General features: G+C 45.6%; 1 protein-coding gene across 2 annotated transcripts in view; it reads left to right on the top strand.

The window, feature by feature from the left end:
- Positions 1-26,533, top strand: part of STX2 (syntaxin 2) — a 331,612-nt gene that overhangs the window by 180,685 nt on the left and 124,394 nt on the right. For both annotated transcript variants that reach the window (XM_078668008.1, XM_078668007.1), the window contains exon 4: positions 23,895-23,969. In XM_078668008.1, coding sequence (XP_078524134.1) covers positions 23,895-23,969 — 75 coding nt within the window. The remainder of the gene's footprint in view (positions 1-23,894; positions 23,970-26,533) is intronic.

Consider the following 26,533-nt stretch of genomic DNA (forward strand, 5'->3'; position numbering starts at 1 on the left):
GGATGAGCCTAGTTGACACGCTTCTGCACTCATGCAAGTAGGGATCAGCGCTACGACTACTCTGAACGCACATCCTTTGTTCCCGCTCTTTCAGTGGGCTTGCTCCCTAACCTGCCTGTGTTCCGCCAACCAGAACTGCCTCTGCCGGCTCAAAAAGCATCGTGGACCACCACTAAGGAGGCATTCGAAGCGCTAATAGAGAAGTTGGAGCATGCTTTTCTGCTATCATTTTGGGGGGGTTGATCTTATGAGCGGTACTTCTTCTACACGTGTGCTTTGCCTCCAGTTGAGGGTTAAATTTACTGGTTCTGTGGTGTAAGTGATACAGTTTGTGGGGCAGAAGCTGTGTTACGTCCTTGCACATTACCTGTACCTGGAGATTGCATCTTCCGCCTTGGCGCTGTGTTAAGCATCCTCTGAATGTATCCATCACTGCTTTCTAGCAGGTAGTACAGTGCAGTGCAGCTGTGACCTTCTCCGCACTGTGTCTGTGTTGCTGACATCAGGAGGACACCTGTCGTTGTTTCCTGCCACAAGTGACACTTCCAATTTTCTCTGAAAGGACCTGAAGGTGGGCCTGGCTTTGTGCTTCCTCTGCCATTAAGAGGCTACCAACATGTGCGGTCACAGCACTGGATACATCTATTCCCCTTAAGCCTGATTCAGGATCTCCTTGCACTATCCTAACCAAGGAACATTTTTCAGAACAACCTACAAGATTGATAGAACTTGGTGGTTTAGAACTTTCAAATATGTTTGCAGATATCATTTTATGGCAGTTGCATTGTTATCATAGGGTTTATCTGAGTAAATGTTTTCTTCAAGGATCGTAGTGTGTTTATCAAACTCTCTGTAGCCTTAAAAGGCGTCAGTGAACTGGGTTGCAAAGGTCCGTGGAAGTTGGGTCTAGCTCTCAATTCACTCAGCAAAGAACAGCTCCTAGCCCTGAGAGTGTGACTAATGGATGAAAAATAGGTTTCTTGAGGTGTTATTTGATAAATTGGGAAATTGTGTACTGAAACAAAAGGCATTCTTGTAAAACAGAAGCCAAGAGGTGTTCTGCATGTGAGGCAGGCCTAAAAAATTATAAAATGTTTCTAGACTTGCAGGTCTAGTGACCTTATTAATCTACTCGATATACCTGTAATTCTCTTGACTCATAAACCGGTCTCAAATTATATGACCTTGGGTAGATGTTTTATTTCACTGAGCTGCCTTTTTCTTCTTTGTTACATATGAGAACACCCTCAAATATGTGAGTTTAGCTTGTCTGCTGTACAAAAAACTCTCAAGAGACTAAACCTTTGCTCCATCTATGATCGAAATCGAGCCCACATATAGGGTATACATAACCAGTGACTTCCCTCTCGGTTCACTAACAACATTGTCATCAATGCGGGGGCAGGAATGTTTCTCAGTCCATGCTTAAAAACTCTCCCTTTTAATAAATCTCTTACTAAAGTCTGATGTGGTAGAGCACTGTCGTTTACAGTCCGAACATTTACCATTGAAATGGCCACAAACTTTCCCACTGGCATGCAGTTTTACTGATAAAACTGTATAGTCTATAAAGTTTGAAATTGGGCTTCTGCTAATATTCATCATTTGCACATCACCAAAGAAACTGAGAACTTCACCAAGTAAACTGATTTGTTTTGATCCTGTTAACATTTTTGTTTCCATCACACTTCTGAATTCCAAAAAAAGTGTTATTCTTAGTGCTGTTATTTCGAAATATTTGTGCTGTTCCTTTGCAAGCTATTTATATGTAGTGTTAGGGAAAAACACAGACATTGTAGTCTAGTTCCTATATCCCTGATCGGCTCTGCGCATTGGAATTATATACACTATAGTTGTGGCATAGGACTGAGGTCAGTATGTCTCTATCGATTACATTAAACTTAATTACTTGTGTGTGCCAGCTACGTCAGAGGTCACTTCTCGAATAAACAAGAAGGGATTCTTTTCTGACAACCGCATAAATATGACAACTTTGTTTCCCTTTAGAATTGGAACAATCTCAGAATTGTGGAAACAATAGATAACAGTTTTACTCAGTCAATCGTACATGCTTCGTTTCTACAGTTACACAGAAATAGATAGACGGGCGTTTCAATAAAAAGTTTATTGAACAGTCTTATTTCTCGTGCAAGAGATATGAACTGTTACAATCGAAAGACAGAATGCGAAGTATAATACGTACAGCGTTAGCAGTAAGATAAAATAATACTGCAATAGCATGGCTTGTAGCTATGACATATATTCATAAAAATACATACATAAATAAACAACACAGGCTAAAATACTCATCTGGTGCTTCTAAAATAATCCTACCCCAGGGTACCTAAGTGTAGTACGAGGGAAGTAGTAGGTGTTGTTTAGCTATAGTCTAGTTTAGCCAAGAGTTGCCAAAAGTTTCTCTAGGTTCTAGTCCACTCCATACCTTAGAATGAGTGAGGTTGGAATCTCTTTCCGGGTCTCGATCGTAAGGGGAGTCAGAAACACTGGAGCTGGATTCTCTGCGAGGAGGATGACCGCGTCTAGTCAGTGCGTCAGACGGGGAATCGACTTCCTTCCGAACTTGCTGTGGCGAGCTGCTTCATGCAAGTAGGTAGCTGGACCGTACCGTGGTTTGCCATGGCAAGTGAAGGTATATTTATACCTTGAAGGGGTTTAGGAATGCCAGTATTGAGTTAACAGTCGGGCATAAGAACATCCTGAATGAACCCCTAAGGAATAGATGTTCATGCATAATAAATGAGTTCTTGGAAAAATCAGTATCCAGGCAAGGGAAAGTCCTAAAGGCTTAAGAGTGTGGTTTTCCAAGAACTCGTTGTGACGAAGATGAATGGATGTGGTTGATCATGCCTGTATTTGGTTAGCATGAGCAATGCCTAAATAAGGGCTGGATTTATATTCCTTAATAAGGGCAATGTGAATTTTACCTATATAAGGGCATAAATCGTGAAATCTATTTACGGTATCTAAATCGACACACAACAACATCTTACAGTCTTTTGTTTGTACGACGACCGTCGGACAGTTCACTTTACAAAATCCTTTAACTTTGTAGTCCGAAAAAGAAAAGAAAACCCCAAACTCCAATAATAAAATATGCTGCTAATTGTCAAAAAAGACAAGCTAACATTTCACTTCAGTCTTTGAACGGACATTAAATGTGACCAGAAAAAACAAGAAACCGCTGTTCTTTTCCGGCTCGGGCTCATTCGCCAGAATGGGCCAGACCCCCTAAAGATTCCTTGCCCTGATAAAATCTGACTCTCCATAGTGAGTGGGCAAGTAGGTTTTTTGAGGCCTGTGGGGCCATGGGGTTTGGAGTGTTGCTGATGAGTCAGCCAAGGAAGACATCATTTGAGTCATCCGGATGGGTGTCCTCCATTGTCCGGCCAGTAAAGCTGACCTCTCAGATTGTGACCAGAGGTCGCTAAATTCCAGTATTTTTGTTACTGTCACCCGCTCCCTAATATAAATTAGTTAATGAAGACTCTGAAGGGAACAAATATTTATTTTCATGAGGGATCTTTGCTTACCACCAAATTGTGTTGTCACCAGACCAGTGTCTATTTACATCTTTCCTAAGGCCATGGAGTTTGTTAGATGGCGTTTTAGCTCATGATTAATATGCAAAATGTTCCCAGGACGATATTTTAATTTGTTTCACTAATGAGGCCAACCACATGAAATAAAGGTATGAATGAAGTGTGTAGGAAATCGAGTGGAAGTAAATGTACTTTGAATGGGGAAGAGTACAAACTTTTGAGACCTATAGTAGATTATCTTGGGTACAGTGCCTCTGGTGATGGTGTGCTACCGAAGGACTCATTTCTTGGTGCCGTTGAGCAAGCTCCTGTGCCAGACAAAAAAAGGAAAAACTGTTATTCTTTGCTGAAAATGGAACCCCTGTGTGCTCCTATCCAGAAGGACGTGATATTTTCTTGGACAAGTAAACAGTAGAAAGTGTTGGAACGTATCAAGTCTGATTTGTCAATGCTCTTATTTAAGGCCCTTTTGTGTGTGTAAGGAGGGTACTATCAAAGTGGATGCCAGTATGCATGGAGTGGGGGACGTGTTCACACAGGGAGAAGGTTGATTTTGTTTCTTGGACCCTTAATGGTTCTACTGACTATATTTGTGGATCCAGTGCTTAATTTGAGCCTGTGGTTGCTGGTGCTTTTCACAGGTCCTTATTTGTCAATACCGGAACTTATAGGAGTCTACCACATGGTGGAGCTGTTTGTCCAACTTAAAGACTAGCACAACAAACGTTCATTAATTAAATATACAATAAAATTCTAACACCTGCTGCCAAGCCATTCTTATAGACCTGAGGGCATGGCATAGTCTGAAGTGGTATACTTATAGGAGTGTGTTGGTTAGTAGCTGTGCTGGTACTGTCATTGGCAGCGCTGGCAGGGGCAATGGGTGGTGCAAACTGCAGTGGCCCCTTGACGAAGGCCCTGGCACTTATTGTTTTACAAATTAAGCACTGGTGGACACTGATTTATGCTCATGATAGACGACGAGGCTTTGGAAGGGCTTGGAAGTCCACGGCAGCATTCTGAGGTTGTCATCCTGGTTTCAGGAGGACTGCTTCCTGAGTTGAGTGTAATGGGCCGGTTGAATTTTTATCTCCTGGGCCAGGATAAATGGTGTTTATTCGAAAGATTCCTTAAGGTCTAAGTTGTGATCATACTGTGTCACACCCCATAGCACTACAGAAATAAGTCTGTTTAGAATGATTAATGAAAGAGCTGGCGTCAAAATTGTGTCCGTGGTGGATTATAAAGAAAATATTGAACTAAAGCGTAGGATAAAAGAAAGTATTAGGATAGTAAAGTAGCTGAGAAACAAGTGAATGCCACCTCTCTGTAGGACTGTGTGAAGGACGTTCAGTCGCCTGTTGTTTCTCCAGGAGACTGGATCAGAGTTTGCAAAACGATTACAGTTGAGAATGGTAATTCCATGCATGGAAAACCCATAAAAAAGTAATTGTCAGAGTGTTGTGACCGAAGATGGCAGAGTGTGGAATGTTTGCAGAGTGGTGAAGTAACAATCATCAGTTGATAAGTGTAGGATCCTCCGAGGGGTTCCTTTTAAAAACTCCTTTAACAGTAGATAGGGTGAACGTGTTCAGCAAAAGAGTTAGTGTGGATGCTGAGGTGACTACGAGACAGGTTTTTCTGGAATATTCTCTTGCAAGTCGGTTGAATTCAAGGAAAGAACAGATTGCCTTCTGTGCGGATCAGAGACGTTTTAAGTATTGTTACTAGGCCTATTGGTTCACCTTGGCTATTTGCTTCATCTACTACTGTTGTTTTTTTTTGGCCAAATATTCTCCGTTCATGATTTCCAATAATAGTCTTGTAACTGTCCCCTGTGCTGTTGACTTTTTTACACACCGTTGTCCTTTCCCCTTAAATCTGTTCTACCTTTTCCCAATGTGTTGCTTGAGTGGAAGATGTGTTTACTTCTCTGTGTGGATGTATTATTCTCAGGTAGAATATTTTGCAAGTCCACCCCTGCTTCTCCGGCGGCGCCTCGTTGAAGGTACTTCAGAGAAGGTACCTATCGGACCTTCTTCGTGGTGGGACTGAAGTCACTGCATGTCCAGAGTCTGCTTGGGTGGAACTCCTGCTACTAGCGGCATTCTTCTTGGCACGTCAACAAGGTGTAGACGAAAAGAGCATGTGTGTTTCACCAAAAGTCATGTAACAGATCTCCAGGAAAGGTGCATGCACGCTTAAGCACCAGAGAGGTTGTTACACCAGTTACAAATTTTAGTTGGGCACTTGATTTTACATTATGATCCTGACGGGTCACACCTTCTCTAGGCCGACAGCCCATGCGGTGGTGGACTTACATGAGAAACATCACTGAATGAGACTGGTCAGGGAGCAACTGCAAACTTGGCCGGCATTGTTCCCTCAAACTAACAGTTCTGTGGTGTGACCGGCTTGTTCCGCATCCAGCAGTGAGATTGGGGCATTTACTTGTGTCTGTTTGGTGCTACCCAAGTGTGCAAATTGTATAAGACCGAATATCCTGAAGAGTGGTTTCAATCAGGATTGGATAAGAACATTGTCCTCCTTGAGCTGTTCCCTAAGTTTGTGGCGTTTGGTGTACTTTGGTGATCGAAGCATAGTGTTTTGGTCTGCAGTGGTGGAAGTCCCACAACAGACAGTGGTCTTCTTGCAAGATAATGTTGATGTTGTAGAAAGCGCTGGTTTGCTTTGTCTCTGTACGACCGTGGTGTTGTCCCAGGTGTGCTGAATAATGCTGCTGGTTCCTTGTGCGGTTGTAAGATGCAGTGATTGAGAAGACTTCATCCACACACGTTGAATCCATGACGGACGTACCGGGAGAGCTAGGAAGGCACAGTGCCTGGTCTTGCCTCTCTAGCACCCAAGGCGTACATCATCACTGTGGGCTTACTGAACATACAGGTCCTTTCTTCATGATGAAGGGAGTGCTGATGTTTTCGCTCTATAGCTGCATTCACGCAGGAAGTGAAACCTGGGTCCCACCGGGACGGCACTGGGGTTCTACACCATATTCTTTGAGCTAGTGGCTAATACCATTTCCTCCCATGAAAGGCCTTCAAGTGGAAGTGTTTGGCCTGGAGGCATCAGGACTCTAGGAGGCCTCAGGCTACCAAAAGCATGCTGTGCTTAATCACCAGAGATGTGTCCTTTCCTCAATGGAGTGGCGTTGTTGACAGCGGTGTGTTTGTTGTGGTTTGTGGGGTGGTGCTCACTGCTGATTAGTGCGGAAGTCTGGGCAGACCCTACGGGGGAATCTGGTTAGTCAGGGATCTGATGGTCATGTAAATCCTGCAGGAGGATCTGCCGAGCTGGGGATCTAATGGTCATGTAGACACTGCTGGGGGATCTGGCGAGTCAGGGATATGGTGGTCATGTGCATGTAGATCCTGCTCGGAGATCTGGCGAATCAGGGATCTGATGGGCATATGTATGTAGACCCTGCTGGGGGATCTGGCGTGTCAGGGATCTGATGGGCACATGTATGTAGACCCTGCTGGGGGATCTGGCGTGTCAGGGATCTGATGGGCATATGTATGTAGACCCTGCTGGGGGATCTGGCGTGTCAGGGATCTGATGGGCACATGTATGTAGACCCTGCTGGGGGATCTGGCGTGTCAGGGATCTGATGGGCACATGTATGTAGTCCCTGCTGGGGGATCTGGCGTGTCAGGGATCTGATGGGCACATGTATGTAGACCCTGCTGGGGGATCTGGCGTGTCAGGGATCTGATGGGCACATGTATGTAGACCCTGCTGGGGGATCTGGCGTGTCAGGGATCTGATGGGCATATGTATGTAGACCCTGCTGGGGGATCTGGCGTGTCGGGGATCTGATGGGCATATGTATGTAGACCCTGCTGGGGGATCTGGCGTGTCGGGGATCTGATGGGCACATGTATGTAGACCCTGCTGGGGGATCTGGCGTGTCAGGGATCTGATGGGCATATGTATGTAGTCCCTGCTGGGGGATCTGGCGTGTCAGGGATCTGATGGGCACATGTATGTAGACCCTGCTGGGGGATCTGGCGAGTCAGGGATATGGTGGTCATGTGCATGTAGATCCTGCTCGGAGATCTGGCGTGTCAGGGATCTGATGGGCACATGTATGTAGTCCCTGCTGGGGGATCTGGCGAGTCGGAGATCTGATGGTCATATGCATGTAGATCTGGCGAGTCGGGGTTCTGATGGTCACGTTCATGTAGACCCTGTTGGAGTATATGGAGACCGTTAAATCAATGGGGTTGACCCAATAAGTCAAAGGCCCTGGGTATCAATTGGTAAAAGAAAACACGGTGGTCCTGGACACATCTTAATGATTTAAATTTTTATTGCAGATTCACAGGAAGCCATGTACAATCAATCAAATATCCCAGTCATTCAGCACAGGTGGCATCTCACCACAGGTAAAGGGATACACGGCCATTCAGCCCACAACCCGGGGGTTGGGCGGCAATTATCAGGAGAGCGCTGTATGTACCAATACCCATGAAAATGCAGGCATGCTAAAGGCATTCCGGGAGTCCGCTTTTTTCTGAGTTCTATTTCCAGACCCCTCCCCCTTAACTAACAATAGACAGAAGTGTCCTACTCCCAACATTGCATACATGAAAAAAACAGCAGTAGTTACAGTACCAAGTCTTCCCTTGTTTCTCTAGTGCCAACTTAGTCCACCACGGTTCTAAACCACAAGACGCAGGGGGTGTAATGTATCCTGCAATTCGACATGTCTCATCCTACCCCTGTATCATGATATCGATCGTCGTCGTGTTCTGACCCATGTTCCACTCTAAGTAGCCCTCCTCCCTCAAAGCCCTCCATCCAGCCCATGATAGCGTCTCCACTTAGACCAAACTCTTCGAAACATTTTCGGACATCCTCTCGCCTTATAGGTCACCCTCTCGGCTGCCATATAAAGATCCAGCCCTCTTCTCCACTCCTCTAGATCCGGGGGTTCCGGCGCCCCCCAGTGCCGTGCGATGTCCCTTTTCGCTACCACCAGCGCAAGGACCAGGAATATGAGGAGGGGGCGAGTCAGGTCCACCTCGGTAATCATGCCTAACAGTGCCATCCTGGGATCCCTCGGGATCGGAGTCTCCAGTACCTCATCTAGTTCTTGAAACACCTGTGTCCAGTAATTCTGAATAATGTCGCACTCCCATAATGTGTGATAGAAGCCCCCCACCTCCCGTAAGCATCTAAGGCAGCTTGGATCCTCTATCTTCCCCATTTTACTGAGGCGTAGTCTGTCGTAGTAGGTTCTATGTAATATATTAAATTGAATGAGGCGTAGCCTCGACTTGAAAGCCACCTCCTGGGGATGCATCAACACTGTTTCCCAATCTAGGTCCTCCATCTCTCCCACCTCCGCCTCCCATGTGGATCTAAGGTTCGCCAGATCTCCCAACATATGATTGGTCAATGTTTTGTATGTTAGGGAGACCGCCTTTCCTAAAAGCTGTTCTTGAAGGAGCCTCCCCTCTAACGGTGCGTATTCCGGGAGTTCTGAAAGTGTGATGTTTTGTGCGCTCCAAGCGTGTCGCAGTTGAAGATATTTGAAGTGTTGTGTGTTGTGTAGCCCAAACTCTGTTTTAATGACTTGAAAGGATTTTAGCTCCCCCTTGGCCACCACGTCTCCGATAGTTGAAATACCAATGACGTCCCATCTTTGAAAGCCTCGCAGTTTGTTGAGTTCAGCCAGCCACTGGCAATGCCACAGCGGTGTCTGCCTCGTGGGCTTCCTATCCCAACCCATACGCTTAGTGGCCTTCGTCCATGCGCTAATTGTGAGAGACGTAGCAGGGAGGAGGGGTGCCCTACCAGGGCTCCCATAGAGGTAGCACAATAGGTTCCTCGAGGACATCTTTCGTCTCTCCAGGGCATAGGTCGGGTGGTCCACCGGGGCATGTAACCAGTCATTGATCGGCGTTAGATGTTCGGCCCAGTAGTAGGCCTCTAAGTTAGGGAGTGAGATCCCTCCGCTATACTGGTGCCTCTGAAGTGTGGACAGAGCCACCCTGGCATGCTTTCCCAGCCAAAGTCCTGGACACATCTTAAAGCACAAATCAATGCATGAATTATTATTTACGCTTAAAGGAACAAATCCTACAAATAATCTGAGTTAGAAAAATTAAACAGCCAGATGCATATATCAATAATAATACCCAACCACTTTTTTAAAGAAAAAATCTTTACATCAGTCACAATACTTCAATTTATTTACAGCATCTATAAAACATATGTACACATTTTCAATTTGAATAGGGCGAAAGGAACTGCCAGTTGCAGTAAGTGTGTGAAAGAAGGTGCTCAGGTGATTAAGAGAAAAAAGAAAAAGAAAATTTAAACGGAGAAATTCAGATAATGTACGCTCAACTAAAATAGGATTTTATTAGTTGCTACAGAGAGTCCTACCCGTACAATATTCAATAACAATTAGACAGGGGTCATAGCTGCACATATGCAGAGTCTGGGAGGTGGACAGGGACAAATGGGCATGGGAACAAGGTGCAGGCGTTCAGAATAGCGGGGGAAAAAAATGTCGACGTTTCGACCCTGATGCAATTTGGGGTAAATTGACACCCGTGCTGTGGGTCTTCTTCAAGACTGGACAGTGGGGAGGAGGGGCAGGGATCTACCAAGGTTGTAGTATGAAAGAAGGTCCAGGCAATAAATGAGGACGACCCATCAGTGGTGTGCCCAATACTAATCCAATGTAGTTTAATTCCAATCAAAAGGACTGATACCCTGGAGTTAATCCAAAATGGCAAACACCTTGAGGCCAAAAGGATTGGAGGACGATGGAACGGCAGTAGAAGAACTAAGCTGCAACTTGCAAAAGACCACCGGCACTAGCTCTCCGGCGCACTCCTGAGTCTCCGGTGCACTCCTGGTGTTAAACCTAAGGTTTGCTGGTACGGTATTCCAATGACCGGGGAAAAACCGCCAAAGCGGTTCCTACTTGAACGACGATGGGAAAGCTCGGGAAGTCGATGTACTTGCAAATGTGCACCGTGTTCAGGAGTTCGGTCCCACGTCACTCGTGAGGGATGCAGGTCTCCGCTTTTCTGGGATCTCGTGTCTGCCTCTCGTGTCTGCCTCTGAGAAGTCTGGAAGTCTGTGTCCTGAGTCGCAAATACTACGGGGTCCGGCGGGAACTTCGGAAATGCCTACCAGCAAGATACTTCTTTGGTGCCTGCGTAAGCAGGGGAGTCACTCCTTGTCCCCAAGGGAGATCCTTCCGTCTTCTAGTCGTGTAGAATGTCGAAGTTCAAGGATATATGTATCAGAGTTTCGTCCAGGTGTAATCTGAAATCCTAAGGAAATCCTAAGGACTGGGGTCCCATACTTTTACTAAGAAAGGGGGTTGGACATACTCTGGGGACCCAGAGGGTCTAGGGAGGTGGTCGTTACACCCCTTTCCCTTTGTCCAGTTTGGTGCCATGGGTATGCACAGGGACACCAAGTGTGCCCCCAGCACTATCTGAAAAGCATTCTCTGAATGCACCCACCCAGCCCCAATACACTAAAGCCAGTCTGGGAGGTGGTTACACCTCCCTGTGACAGGAAACCTAATGTCCAGGCCTCCCCTGGTGGAGTTTCGTCCAGCAGCAGGAGGTCAGACGTGTCTGTGGCTGCAGCATCCAGTTTGTGATGCTAGGGCTCTTTTAAACTATTACCGGTTAGGTCAGTGTGTACAGGTCTTCTCCCTCTAGAAGGGTGGAATTCTACCCCCGCTGCCAGGACTGGCCAGGACTGGCGGAGGGTAGGATTCCAAAATGTTTGACACCAAACGCGACATATTTCCATGCAGCTATTCCAAAGTTAGCACTTACGAGTATATGGTTTGGCTGCATCCCAGAACAGCTTCAGAGAATAGGTTCTGAAAGCTGCAGAGGGGCCCTGCTCATGCATGGGCACCCTCTCACACAAAACCAAGCACTCTGCCTTCAGGATTGATACTGGCCCATACTTTAAGGGACTGGATGTTCACTGAACGCTCTTTAGACTACAGGCAGGTAAGTGGGAGCAGGTTCTGGCCACACCTTGGCCGGTGTGCCGCGCTCTTCGGTACCATTGACAAGCTTATTCTGCTTCCAGACTGCAATGTCTCAGCCGAGCTTCAGAGGCTACAATAGGACAGACTGGAGTTTTTTCCCCTGTACATGGTGACCTGTTGTATTGAAGAAATTTATTTTGGTGCCAGGAATAGAAGCACGGCTGTGGTGACCCTGCAGACTAGGGGTCTTCCGAAGACATAAACCTGTAGTGCATGTTCGACCTAATGTTCTTGCATATATGAGATCCCCTGTATGAGATCGATAGTGGTCGATTGAGCCATCAAGCTCTGGTGGTTGACCTAATGTTCTTGCATGAGTGGGATCGGTGCTGGTCGCTTGAGCAGTCATGCTCTAGTGGTTGACCTAATGTTCTTGGATGTATAGGATGCCTATGTGGGATCCGTGCTGGTCGATTGAGCAGTCAAGTTCAGGTGGTTGGCCTAATGTTCTTGCATGTATGGGATGCCTGTATGGGATCAGTGTGGTCAATTGAGCAGTCAAGCTCTGGTGGTTGACCCAATGTTTTTGCATGTATGGAATCACTGTATGTGATCCGTGCTGGTCGATTGAGCAGTCTAGCTCTGGTGGTTGACCTAATGTTCATCTATGTATGTGATGCCAGCATGCGATCGGTGCTGATCAATTGAGCAGTCGAGCTCTGATAGTTGACATACTGTTCTTGCATGTGTTGGATGCCTGCGTGGGATTATTGCTGGTCAATTGAGCACTCCTGCTCTGGTGGTTGACCTAATGTTCTTGCATGTATGGGAACCCTGTGTGGGGTCTGGTGGTTGACCTAATGTTGTTGGATGAATGTGATGCCTATAAGCAATCTGTGCGGGTCTCAAGCTCTGTTGGATGGCCTAATATCCTTGCCTGTATGGGATCGGTGCTGGTCGATCAAGCAGTCAAGCTCTGGTGGTTGACCTAATGTTCTTGCATGTATAGGATGCCTGCATGCGATCGGTACTGGACGACTGAGCCGCCAAGCTCTGGTGGTTGACCTAATGTTCTTGCATGAATTGGATCAGCGCTGGTCGATTGAGCAGTCAAGCTCTGGTGGTTGACCTAATGTTCTTGCATGTTTGGGATGCCAGCATGCGATCGGTGTTGGTCCCATGATTTCCTCATCAAATTGGTGCTGAGGACTCGGGCAGACTTCTTGCCATAAGGAGTGACCCCTTTCCATATTGCGCAGCCCATCACTCTACCAGCATTGTTTTCTTGCCCTCACCACTCAAGAGGAGGAGAGGCTCCATCGGTTCCACCCCAAAAGGATTTAAGTTTTTACACAGATCGTACTATGGGCCATCAAGTGGACGATCAACCTTTTGTTGGGTTCTTTGGAGCAGAGAAAGGGACTGTGCAGAAGTGGAACTTGTCAAGGCGATAGTCCTCTGTATTAAGATCTGCAATGCACTTGACAGTGCTCAGCCCCCTGAAGCTCAGAAAGCCTATTCCACCAGGGCCAAGGCCACTACCACTGCGTTGGGGAGCATTGGTCCGAGGGAAGCGGGAGTGGCTGTCCTTGACAATTTACTACTTACAGGGAGAGCGAGAGAAGACCACTTTCTCCCAAAATCATACCCATACTCAAAAGGGCACCCAGGTTTTTTATTAAAGAAACTACAAGGAAACGACTTTGAGATCCTACTGGAGATCCAAAGATTTTGGAGTAGACTCCTCACCCACTAAATAATGGCATGCTTCATCATCGGTGCCTATCCACACCTTGGTAGGGCGGTACCACCAGGGCGGTCTCGACCACGAATGGAAGTTCTTGTATATAATGTCTATCTGGAAAAAGCAGGCATCCAGTTAAACAAAGAGACTGTTAAAAAAAACTAAAAACTCCTGGTATACCCTGTCAGCCCTACTATTTATTAATAGGTTACCGTGGGTTTATTAAAATGAGTCCAGGGTTTTAATTGAGTGTTAGCCTCAAGAGCCGAAATGGGTCAGTTGCCTTCTACAGGGTTATACGTATGTGTCCCTGCCTTTTCTGGCATGCATTCCATGCAACTTATTGAGGCAGCAGGCTCTCACCTGGAAATAGGTGGTCCTTCTGTATGTCAAGGGTACCCTAACTTGTTCTTTTTTGGAGATCATGCGTGTCTGGCAGGAGGTACCATCCTGTTGTCACACATACTCCAAGGAATGAGTCCCATTCAGTCACCTATACGTGCTGCCCAGACTGCCGCTGAACATCTACCAGGCTGAGACTCGGGCGTTGCTGCATATATTAACAATAATAGGTAATAGGTGCCCACAAGGGAATTTATTTGCAATGGACTTAAATGAATGTAGAATTACTTAAAGGATTAGTCCATCTGGAACAAACCCTCATGTGTCATTAGACAACTTCAAACAATGAAACTAAGCACATAAAACACGGGAGATCCTAGATCTTTGAAGGTACAAATTTGTTTATATAAAGCAATGATTAAAAGGGAGTTCAGACACATGAATTGAGTCAACAAGAGATGAAAAGAAGTTAAATCAAGTTATCCTTACAGTTCACGACCAACACCTATTCCACAACAATGTATAACATGACAAATCTCATAATGAAAATGTATGTCGTAAGAGATTAACACAGTTTCTCCGGAATAAAAGGTGGAGTCGACGTTTCGGTCTTGTGGCTTCAGTCCTTCAGACCATCTTCAGGACAATAGTGTTTGCTAGAACAAGACTCTTGTGTGAATAATGGAATGCTGCCAAAAACCATGAGACGGATCAATGGTCGCAAACGTCAATATTAACATTGACGTCTGTCAATCAATCAATCAATCAAAGCATTTATATAGCGCGCTACTCACCCAGAGGGTCTCAAGGCGCTGGGGGAAGGGGGGGGGGGGTCCGCTACTGCTCGAATAGCCAGGTTTTGAGCTGCTTCCTGAAGACGAGGTGGTCCTGGGTCAGGCGGAGGTGTGTCGGGAGGGAGTTCCAAGTCTTGGCGGCGAGGTAGGAGAAGGACCTTCCCTCTGTGATGTGTGCATATGTTTAAAGTCAGCTGAACCATTCCTTTTAGGCAGGAGAACAGTCTTCCATGGGTAGTATATTTTTAATGTCCTTAATTTCTCTGGAGAAAGTTGATGGCGTAGGCGTTTGGCATGTCTGGCAGGAAGGGCTTTCCGCTTGCTGGGTTCTGCAGTTTTTTGTGGTCTGAGTTCACTTCACAGACCCTCCACCTTGGGATGGTCGTGCTTTGGTATCTGTTTCAATCATAGGAATCTGCAGTTTGAAGTATCCATCAAAAGACCAAGTTACCTTCTGGAATAGTGTTTCAGGTGGGTACTCCATCTAACCGCAAATTACTTACTGCCTTCCCATGTTCTTGTTCTTCGATGTGGTCTCTTTTCAACATCTAAAAAAAGTCCCAAGTTGGAGATGAGCCAACAATTGTTTATCCTTCGTGTTTGAAGGTAAAAGAAACTAACATCAACAAGCAGGGTTGACACTTATTTGATGCTTTCAGTGTGTGTGTGTATATATATATATATATATCTAGTGACACGTGGAGCACTGCTTGAAAAATCTTCAGGTGCAGCTTGGCGTCTGGGGATATTCTGAAGATTAGGCATCTGCGGTTAGAGTATCTACCAGAAAGCGAACCACTGAGTGACGTGTTCTTCTTTCTTCGTGGTTTCCGCACATGCCTTTTGCAAAGTACAAAAAGAACAAAAAATTCAAACGTAGAGCAACACAGATAACACATTTATGCATACAAGAAGTGTTTACAGGGGGCCAGGATTAGATTTATTGTGGCGTGAGAGGGTTTGGTCCATAACTCAAGAATCTGTTGTGACAGAAGTCTTTTTTACACAACTCTTGGGTGCTGCAGAGACGTGCTATGTGGATGTGTCTTTACGGTTTTCTTTCCTTGCAGGTGTGGCTTGCGTCAACACTGCCTGCAGTGAGAAACTGGCTTTTCTCATGGGCAGGCTGGTCCTTACAATTTGGATGGTCTCTGAATTTTTGGGAATCTTTTTCCAGTTTCCTTTCGTCCTTCAGTTGATCTATTGCGTCTTGTTGAACTCTGGCAGGATAAGCAGCTCACCAAAGGAGATGCCACCATAAGAGAAGACGTCTGATTAGGTGTTTCCCACACAGGTGTCCTCCGGTGTAGATCCTTTGCCAAGAGTGATACCCTTGGCCATGCACCTTACCTTCAATCGCCCGTTACTACACTGGCAAGGACATAGGCTCAGTGTATTTCCATTCAGGGTTGAGGCACTTTTCAGGACATTAGTGCCTGCAAAGACACGTGGCCGGCCTACGTGCCCGCTTACGTCTTCATCTGAAGTTTTTAGCTAACTTTCAATGATGAGTTCAATAAGTGGGAATGAATGAAGGACCGTGCATGTCTTTCTGCAGGCCTTACACAGCCTCCTCCCCCACAGTTGCTAGCCGCCTTTTCCATCTGTACATTTTGCCCTCAGTGTAAGTGCTCCTGTTCATGCTGGTCTTGCTTCTCTTGATGTTAAAGGGTTCCTTTAGTCTCAGAGTTGTGGCCACTGTCTGTAGTTTCCCCGTGGCACGCGACAGGGCGCAAGGAAGGCAATCCAGGGCTTGCTTTTGAATTGTGTGGATTCCGTGGTTCGGTGCTATTGAGAGTGGGTTCAGTGCAACAGTCTGTGGCCTCCCCCTGTGTTCCCTTTTGATCCTTTTGTCTCCATCTTTGTAGTGGAAAGTTCCCTATGAGAACAGTTCCAGGATGCCTCTGAGAGTAAGAGGTCCTTTGTCAGTGCGAGTCTAACACGGCATCTCTAAGCCTGAGGCGCTGAAAGGGAGGGTATACCTGCCTCACCTCCTCTTCTCTACAGGTGTGTTTAAGGATCTTGTGATCCACTGGAGCCGATCTGACCATAACAAGGCAATTGGTAGCAAAATGGAAAGAGGGCGGGTTTGAATAGTAAACACCTGATCAATTCTCTGCTACAGTCTGGTGTAATATGAGGGCTTCCTACAAGAGACCTGGCCTAAGGGCTTCCATGGCTACTCGCTCATTTGTTTATAATGCTATCCTTACTTGTCAGACTGCACGGGTCATGGGAGCTATGAAGCTCTACACATCTGTGACTGAGTATCCTTGGCAGGCGGGAGGGCTAGCAAGTCAGCACACTGTTCCCTTGCACCTCCCCTGGACCTTTGTATTCCCCTCCAGTCTTCCAAGACCCTTGGGGACGTCCACCTGTCTTGTTTCGTGTGGTGTGAGAGCATTGTTTCGTGTCTGGCCACTGCTCGTGTCCTGCTTCTCCTTTCACTTCAGTCACCCCTAAAATCACTCTATAAGATTTAATCCAAACTTGAGTCTGGATCAGAGTCTGCGTCTGTGAGACGTCTCCATCAGGGTCGGGCTAGCGTTGCCTTTGTGATCCTCAGTGACTCCAATGAAGTCTCTGCATGCCAAACACACCACAATAAGCCGCGCGCGCGCGGGTGTGCACTCGTACGTTAGGGTGTGCAGACCGACTGCTTACACTACAGGGCTGCCTGCACCCACTTTTGTCAGTTTGATAAATGGAGCAAAGGAGGGGCATTCAGGTGATAAGCAGCTTTGAGGGTAATTTGCTGTAGTGTATTTATGCACAATTGCAGCAAAATGAGGCAACGTTACGCTGGGTTACGCGTGGAGTCTACCCCAGTATTTAGAGATTTTGTGTGCATAAAATGCTGCTTTTGCACAAATATAATGGGCCCAAATTCAACAGAACACGAACAGCATCAGCGGCTGGTGCTGTGTTCCTGTGCTCTTTCTACTGGCGTCTTTGCTCCAGATCACTCAGAATTACGCGAGCGAGCGTCATCAGGCAATTTTCAGTCATTTTTTTGTTCCAAGATTAACACAAAATGACAGAGATTACTCTGTTGTACTTACAATTCACCCTAAAAGAATATACCTAAAATGGAATATACGGATGAGACAGATCTCCACTGACATCTGGATGGATTATGTAGGTAAGTGGCTGTAATGTATGTAGTAGCATGGTTGCACTGAACGTCCACTGCAGGCGCATCTGAGGTTCTCTGCATTCATCTTTATATCCACCTAATGATTCGTTTCCCCGTCTCGCATGATGAGTGTTTCCTTTCTGCTTGGTCCACAATGTCTTCCTTCTTGTTCCATAATGAAATAATCGCCTGCTCTAATCTTATGTTCGAGGCATATGGGCTGCAGATGGTACATTTATGAATAGATCGCCATCTGGTGTTGGGCTCGGATGATTGCACTTTGTTTTTCTTCTGGAGAAGTCTTTGTCGTCATAGGTGACTCCTCCTCTCGGTGTTAGTGCGCATGGGCATCGGCTCCATCCTTAGATTGTTTTTTTCCGCCATCGGGTTCGGATGAGGATCGAAGCGCTCCGGACCGACTTCAACAAAGAAGGTTATAACCGGCGCGTATTCCTTTCCAAATCGACGGTATCGTTATCGAAAGCGACTTCACTCCATACCGACGCGGTTCGAAGGACGAGACTACGAGAAACTCGACGTAGTCCAGCCCGGGGTCCATGGAAAGGACTCCATTCAAAAAATGTCCAACGTGTGGTGCTAAGTGCCCACACAAGGACCTACACGAGGTGTGCAACCTCTGCTTGTCCCCTGAACACGAATCCAGGGACTGTGAGGCCTGTGCAGCGTTCTCGTCAAAATCGACGATTAGAAACCGTCGAGCCCGAAGACACGAGGTATCGAGAATGCAGTCACAAGCAATCCCGGAGCTGTTCGAGGACCAGCACCCAGAAGAGGAGGAAGAAGAGGCCGACGAGGCGGGGTCAGAAGCGGACGAGTCCGACGTCGAGGAAATCGACGTCCAACAAACCGTGAGTGACGACGTCCCTTTACCGAAAAACAGACCCCGCACGGTGTCGACCCCGCCCTCGAGCCCGGTCAGACAACCGAAAAAAGTTTCCAACGCCCCGCCTTCGAGCCCGGCAACGAAACAGAAACCGAAACACTCGGTCCCACATCATAGTGGTTCCGGTTCCGATAAACCGGCCACATCGACACCGAAGCACCAGGTCAAGGAAAGCTCGAAGTCGAAGCAGTCCATGTCGACACCGAAGCACGCTTCGGCGCCGAAAACACCCCCGACACCGGGGACATCTTCGATACCGAAGAAGTCGGATCCGAACAAAACTTCGGCACCGAAAATACAAATGGACAGTTCAAAGAAAAAACACCTTTCGGAACCGAAAACTGCGGTACCGACACAGGAACACGGAACGGATCCTAAACAAAAGACTTTGTTTATTGACCCAAAGACTGGCAAGGTAGCCACAGAACTACCTAAAAAGAGGAAACATGAACATTTGGACGACAAGGCTCATCCAAAGAAGAGAACAATGGGGACGAATACAACTCCTCCCCCTTCTCCCAAACCTCACGCACCATCTTCACCTCTTCCTCACAATAGGCCAGATATCCCTCCCACACGTCCATCTACACCTACAACAGATGGAGAGAGTGACACAGGGGAGGGGGGACACCCTGGGGATGATGAGGACACAATCCCAGAGGAGGCAGACCCATGGGAGGAGTATAATGTGGGATCAGGTAATGATACCGACCTTGAGTCATATCCCTCAAAACCTTCACCTCCTGATGACAATACTGGGTTTGCACAACTCATTACTAGAGCAGCAACATTTCATAAGGTAGACCTACATACAGAACCTCTAGTACAGGACTTCTTATTAGAAACACTACCTACTGCACAAAGAACATCAGGAACACTACCAATGCTAAAGGGCCTTCTCAGTCATACATCGGAGATATTCAAACACCCAGTGAGGGCTAGGGTATTGAACCCAAGAATTGATAAAAAATATAGGGCAGCTCCAAAAGACCCAATATACATTAAGGGACAAATTCCTCTAGACTCACTAGTGGTCACAAACGCTCGCAAGAGAGCAAACTCTTTATCTACAGGAGAAGCTCCACCTCCTGACAAAGAGTCTAAACTAATAAATGCCTCTGGCAAGAGAGTAGCATCTCAAGCGGCAAACAGTTGGCGCATAGCTAATACGCAAGCACTACTTGCAAGGTATGACAGAGCGCATTATGATGAGTTAGAAACACTCATCAAACATCTCCCTAAAGAACATCAAAAGAAAGCAGATCAACTTATACAAGAAGGGAAGTTAATTACTAACACTTCAATAAAGTGCGCCCAAGACGCGGCAGAAACTGCGGCAAGGTCGACAAATACAAGCATCATGTTAAGAAGACATGCATGGCTCAGAGTATCAGGGTTCAAACAAGAGGTACAAACATCGTTACTGAACCAACCTTTTGATGGGAAAACACTTTTGGCACAGGGACAGATGAGGCCCTAGAAAAGATGAAAAAGGATACAGAAACGGCTAAATCAATGGGAGCATTGCAACAGCCGACACAAAGAGGTTCCTTTCGTAGATCCACCTATAGAGGAGGATCCAAAAGTACAGGCACAAACCAACAGCAAACCTCTTTTACACCTACATCACCCAGAGGTAATTCTAGAGGTGGATACAGGGGTAACAACAACAAGGGTAGAGGTCGCGGAAACAACAACAACCGCAACTCTCCAACCCCAAAACAGTGACTTCATACAGCTTCCCCCAGACCATATAACACCGGTAGGGGGACGCCTATCACAGTTCCTACCTGTCTGGGAAAACATCACATCAGACAAGTGGGTAAGACAAATTATCCAACATGGTTATTGCCTAGAACTCACAGCTACCCCACCAAACATCCCCCCCAAACAGCGTCCAATGAAACAAGATCACCTGACACTATTAAAACAGGAAGTAATATCACTGCTAGAAAAGCATGCCATAGAGAAGGTTCCACAGCACCAACAGGGAACAGGAGTATACTCCCTATACTTCCTAATCCCCAAAAAGGACGGGTCTCTAAGGCCAATACTGGACCTAAGACCTCTCAACGCATACATAAATTCGGAACATTTCCACATGGTCACGCTCCAACAAGTACTTCCTTTACTGAAGAAAGGGGACTTTCTTTCTACACTGGATCTAAAAGACGCTTACTTTCATATCCCTATTCACAAAGCCCACAGGAAATACCTCAGGTTTGTGGTAGAAGGACAACATTATCAGTTCAAAGTCCTTCCATTTGGTGTCACGACGGCACCAAGGGTGTTCACAAAATGCCTGGCAGTGGTAGCAGCTCACCTAAGAAGACAACAAATTCATGTCTTCCCATAATTGGACGACTGGCTAATAAAAGCCAGGTCGCAAGAGGAGTGTCTGCAACACACACAAAAGACAATTCAGCTACTACACCAGCTAGGGTTCACGGTGAACTACACAAAGTCACACCTACAACCAAACAAGGTTCAACAATATCTGGGGGCTACTATAGACACAGAAAAAGCCAAAGTGTACCCCAACCCAGTCAGGGTCCAAGCAATGCTTACAATCATTCAGAGATTTCAGCCACAACACTCACTAACAGCAAGAGTGTTCATGCAGCTATTAGGCATGATGTCATCCTGCATACTGCTAATACCATATGCAAAACTACAAATGCGTCCGCTACAAGAATGCTTAGCGACACAGTGGAATCAGGCTCAAGGGCAGATTACGGATCTGGTGTTGGTAGACGACCGCACACACCGCTCTCTGAAGTGGTGGAACAGAACAAACATTACCAAGGGGCGGTCGTTCCTAGAGCCAATTCCACAGGTGACAATAACAGCAGACGCATCGCTCACCGGATGGGGAGCACATATGGACAAGTACACAGTACAAGGAAGGTGGAGTGTGCAGGAAAGAACACTACACATCAACTACCTAGAACTACTGGCAGTGTTTCTAGCATTGAAAGCCTTTCAGATACATGTTATCCACAAAGCAGTCCTGATCAGAACAGACAACATGACAGCAATGTATTATATTCAAAAACAGGGGGGGACGCACTCTCTCCAATTATCCAGACTAGCACAGGAAATTTGGAGATGGGCCATTCCTCAAAACATCTATCTGTTAGCCGAACACCTACCAGGAGTTCAAAACCAGATAGCAGACATCTTAAGCAGACAGTCGGAACAAATACACGAATGGGAACTGCACCAACAAATACTGCAGCCATTCTTCCAAAGATGGGGACAACCAGAGATAGACCTATTTGCCACTCATCAGAACGCAAAATGCCAAAGCTTCGCGTCCAGGTACCCACATCACCTGTCGCAGGGCAATGCGTTATGGATAAATTGGTCCAACAAATTTGCATACGCTTTTCCCCCTCTCCCACTAATCCCATTAGTGGTCAGGAAACTGCAACAACATTCAATGACCATGATACTAGTAGCACCCACGTGGGCAAGACAGCCGTGGTTCACCACGCTCTTGCAACTCTCACAAGTGCCACATCAAAAGCTACGAATTCTACCCATGCACCTTACACAGAACCATGGAGAAATAATGCACCCAGATCCAACTCAATTAAACTTAGCGATCTGGCTCCTGAAATCCTAGAATTTGGGTACTTAGATCTCCCCCCAAATTGCATGGAAATAATTAAACAAGCGAGACGTCCAACCACCAGAGCATGCTATGCAGCTAAGTGGAAGAGGTTTGCTATACACTGTACTAATAACAATATCAACCCTCTAGACGTATCAACAAGGGAGATTATTTGCTACTTATTACACTTACAGCAATGTAATCTAGCGTACACATCTATCAGAGTACATCTAGCAGCTATAGCAGCATACCTGCAAAACAGGCAGCGCACATCACTGTTCAGAGTACCAGCGATAAAAGCATTCATGGAAGGTCTTAAAAGAGTCATTCCACCAAGATTACCACCTTCCCCAGTCTGGAACCTCAACGTAGTACTCACCAGACTAATGGGGCCACCCTTCGAACCTATGCATAGGTGCGAAATACAATTCCTTACATGGAAGGTGGCATTCCTTATAGCTATTACCTCACTCAGAAGAGTAAGCGAATTACAGGCATTAACAATACAAGAACCATTCCTACAGTTACACCAGAATAAAGTGGTTCTTAGAACAAACCCAAAGTTCTTGCCTAAAGTAATTTCAGCATTCCACATCAATCAGCCAGTGGAATTACCAGTCTTCTTTCCAAAGCCACAGACGGTGGCAGAAAGGGCTCTACATACACTAGATGTTAAAAGAGCCATTCTGTACTACATAGAAAGAACACAAGACTTCAGGAAAACTAAACAACTATTTGTAGCGTTTTCCCCAACACATAAGGGCAATCCTATCTCTAAGGCAGGCATCGCAAGATGGATTGTAAGATGTATACAAATATGTTACATTAAAGCAAAGAGAACATTAACTGTTCCTCCTAGAGCTCATTCCACAAGAAAACTAGGAGCATCTATGGCATTCTTAGGGAACATTCCCCTAGATGACATATGTAGAGCAGCAACTTGGTCTACACCACATACATTCACAAAGCACTACTGTGTTGATGTACAGGCTGCACAACAAGCCAGAGTGGGCCAAGCTGTATTAAAAACTCTATTTCAGACAGTTGCGACAGACACTGGTGACCACCGCTAGGGAGGTAACTGCTGTACAATCTATTCATAAATGTACCATCTGCAGCCCATATGCCTCGAACGGAATATGCTACTTACCAGTATGCATCTGTTCTTGGCATAGAGGGCTGCAGAGTCGTACATGCCCTCCCTGCCTCCCTGGAAACCTGTGTCTGTCCCAACATTATCTTATTTAGATACATTTACAAGGGCATATCTTTATGTACTATACTACACTACTCCATCTAACCCTACTATGGCAAAACAATCTAAGGATGGAGCCGATGCCCATGCGCACTAACACCGAGAGGAGGAGTCACCTATGACGACAAAGACTTCTCCAGAAGAAAAACAAAGTGCAATCATCCGAGCCCAACACCAGATGGCGATCTATTCATAAATGTACCACTCTGCAGCCCTCTATGCCAAGAACAGATGCATACTGGTAAGTAGCATATTCCTTACTTGATGTGAGGAATGGATTTCAGATCGGTACTTTGAGTAGGTTCAGGAATATGCAAAGATGTCTTTGTTTTTACGTCTACAATGCAGGGTTTGCGTAATTTCATTGAGGTTTTTCCCTTAAACTCAGTGTGTTCTCTTTAAAAGCTTATTTTCAATAAAGTTTTGAAAAAATGATTGGAGGCCCAGTTTGTGAGCATTTAAAAGTATGACCTATTTATGTTCAATTTACAACCTCCTACAATAAAGCTTCATCTGTTTAATATTATTTATTTTTCACTTTTAGGAACCAAAGAAGATCTTGAACAACTAAACAATGAAATTAAGAAAATTGCCAATAAAGTGCGGACAAAGTTAAAAAGTAAGTATAAAATGTTATTTTCCAAAACGTATAAATGATTTTTTTTTAATTCAGAAGGGTATTTAAAAAGCGCAACTTTCACCAGAAATCCTATCTTGCCAGTGATAGAATATTCTGCATAGTAGAAAGCAGAGTACAAAAAGAGCCAAGCTGCAGGACTAAATAAAAGCCACAAATCTGGCTTACACAAAACAAACACGTTTTAAAGGTATTTTTAACCTATGTAGCTTGCAGAGAGGCAGGAAGCTGATTTCAGTCTTTGGCTGCTAGGACTGCGAAAGATTTTTTCCAAAGCACGCCATTCCAAAGCTCTGAGCTGCGGTGAGAAACTTAAAAAGAGGAGCGCATTGAATGCATGGGCTTCTATTTTCTTCTGTGAGCTCATTAGGGTGGGGCCTCTGCGGCATGGATGTCTTATTAGCTAGATGGAAAGACTTAGCCGAATGTTCAGAACACCTCCTCCAGACTCATCCTGAACATCCCACGCCGCAGCCACATCATCGGCCACCTGCGAGACCGACACTGGCTACCAGTCAACAAGAGAATCACCTTCCTGCTTCTCATGCACGCCTACAAACACCGGGCCTGCATACCTCAACCACCACCCTTTCCTTCTGCACTCCCACCAGACATCTTCGCTCCGCCCAACTGGCCCTGGCCACCATCCCACGGATCAGCAAGACCACGGTTGGGGAAAGATCCTTCTCCTACCTCTCTACAAAGACCTGCAACTCCCTGCACCTCAGGCAATCACTATCGCTGTCGCAATTCATGAAAGGTCTCAAGATCTGGCTCTTCGAGTGAACCTCAGACGCCTGCCATCCTGCTGTGATGCTAAGAATCCTCCTGCATTATAAATTAGGCTAGTTTTCTAAGAAAACCACACAACATTTATTCAGCACCTAACTAGGCAAAAGGTCAGCACCAGAGCCATTATATAGAGCAAGGTAGGACAAATGTAGGTAAAACATTGTGTAACTGCCTAGGCCCGTTTTGGGGGTACACTGGGGATCATAACAGGTGACTCTGTCTCCATCCTCTTAACTCCTGTGTCTGGGTATCGACCCTCCAGGCACAGGCATGGACATAATATAATTCCACTATGTGGCTAAACTAACCTCATGCTTTCTGCCACATCCCTTTAAAGAGGCACTTCTTTCTGGTGATTGGACTAAAGAGCACTGAGTGAACAATCAACTTTTCAGCACATTCGCTGGTGCAAAGAAGTTAAGGGCAGTTAAAAACAGACTTTACTGAGATGGATCGTCCTCTGTATCACGATGCGCTGTGTTGTGGCCTAGAAGGAACCTCCTGAGGGTCTTCGGGCTCATTCCATTAGAATCAGGAGTGACTTATTTATTTATAAAGTTTTATATAGCGCCCTTTGCTAATGCTCTTTCTGGTGAATACTCTTAACGGCAGATTTATCAGCATCCTCCCTCTTCCGTGGAGTAGACTTCTAGGTGGGAATAAGGTCGCTTGTTTGATTCCGCGTACTGTCACATTTCAGTCTGTTAATGACGCTGCAGAATGTTTTGTTTTAAACTGGCATCAGTGTGCCTTAATGGTGCCGGTATGTGACTCTGTATTGTTAGTCCCATTGTTGGGACGAGCCGGCCCAAGTGTTCCTTGGCTCCACATGTTGGTGTATAGGAGCAGTTGATGAAAAAGGTATCTTGATCCGCTGTAGTGCCTGGGAGAATTTAAAGGCAAGTAAGCTGCGGCACTGGACCACCCAGAATGAGCATTGTTGAAGGTAAGTAGGTTGTTCCTTTTGGTAGTCACTCCGATTTTGCAGACTACTTCCCTGTCAAGTCATAACGAAGCGCAGAGCAACAAATGTGAGAGTTGATGCTGTTGCACAAAAATATAAAGGTTCCCTTTTCATATATTTTGGTTAAGAGACTGAGGTCTCTGGGAGATCCAAATGTGAGACAATAGAGGGTTTTATCTAAAGTTGTACAAGGTTTAACAAATTTACATTGGATGCAGAACAGAATTATTTTCCCATATTGATATCCGACATTAGATAAATCTACACAAATATGGAGACATAAGGATTTTTTTCAAATATATCTTTACAGTTTATTTTATCGTGGTGCAAGTATCATGAATTCATAACATTAAAAACATTGTGTTCAATCATAAAAACATTTCAAAATCTAAAAAGCATTGTTTACAAAAACAAAGAAAAATATGTCGACGCGGCGTTTCGGTGATATCGGTCGTCACCTTCTTCAGGACAATTTTTCATTTAAAAACACTATGGATTTCAAAAACACAAGCATAAAATACTTGTTATAGACAAATATTTGTCAATGAATAGTTTTACAGAGATACACAGACAGTTTAACACCATTATAGTCTCCACATTTTAGTCACTAAAACATCTATCATTATTAGACAAAAGCATTGCACATATAAGTTGTTTTTCACTTAGTCAGGTGTCATTTATCATGTAGTAAACAGGCCTACGTTCTATTTGTTAAACCACAACCTCATTTTAAATACCCACGTCTAGAGTCTCCAGGATCATCGATTTTCTAATGCTATTTACATCTGGC

Source organism: Lissotriton helveticus, chromosome 11 (genome assembly GCF_964261635.1).
Source record: "Lissotriton helveticus chromosome 11, aLisHel1.1, whole genome shotgun sequence".
Classification (NCBI taxonomy): Eukaryota; Metazoa; Chordata; class Amphibia; order Caudata; family Salamandridae; genus Lissotriton; species Lissotriton helveticus.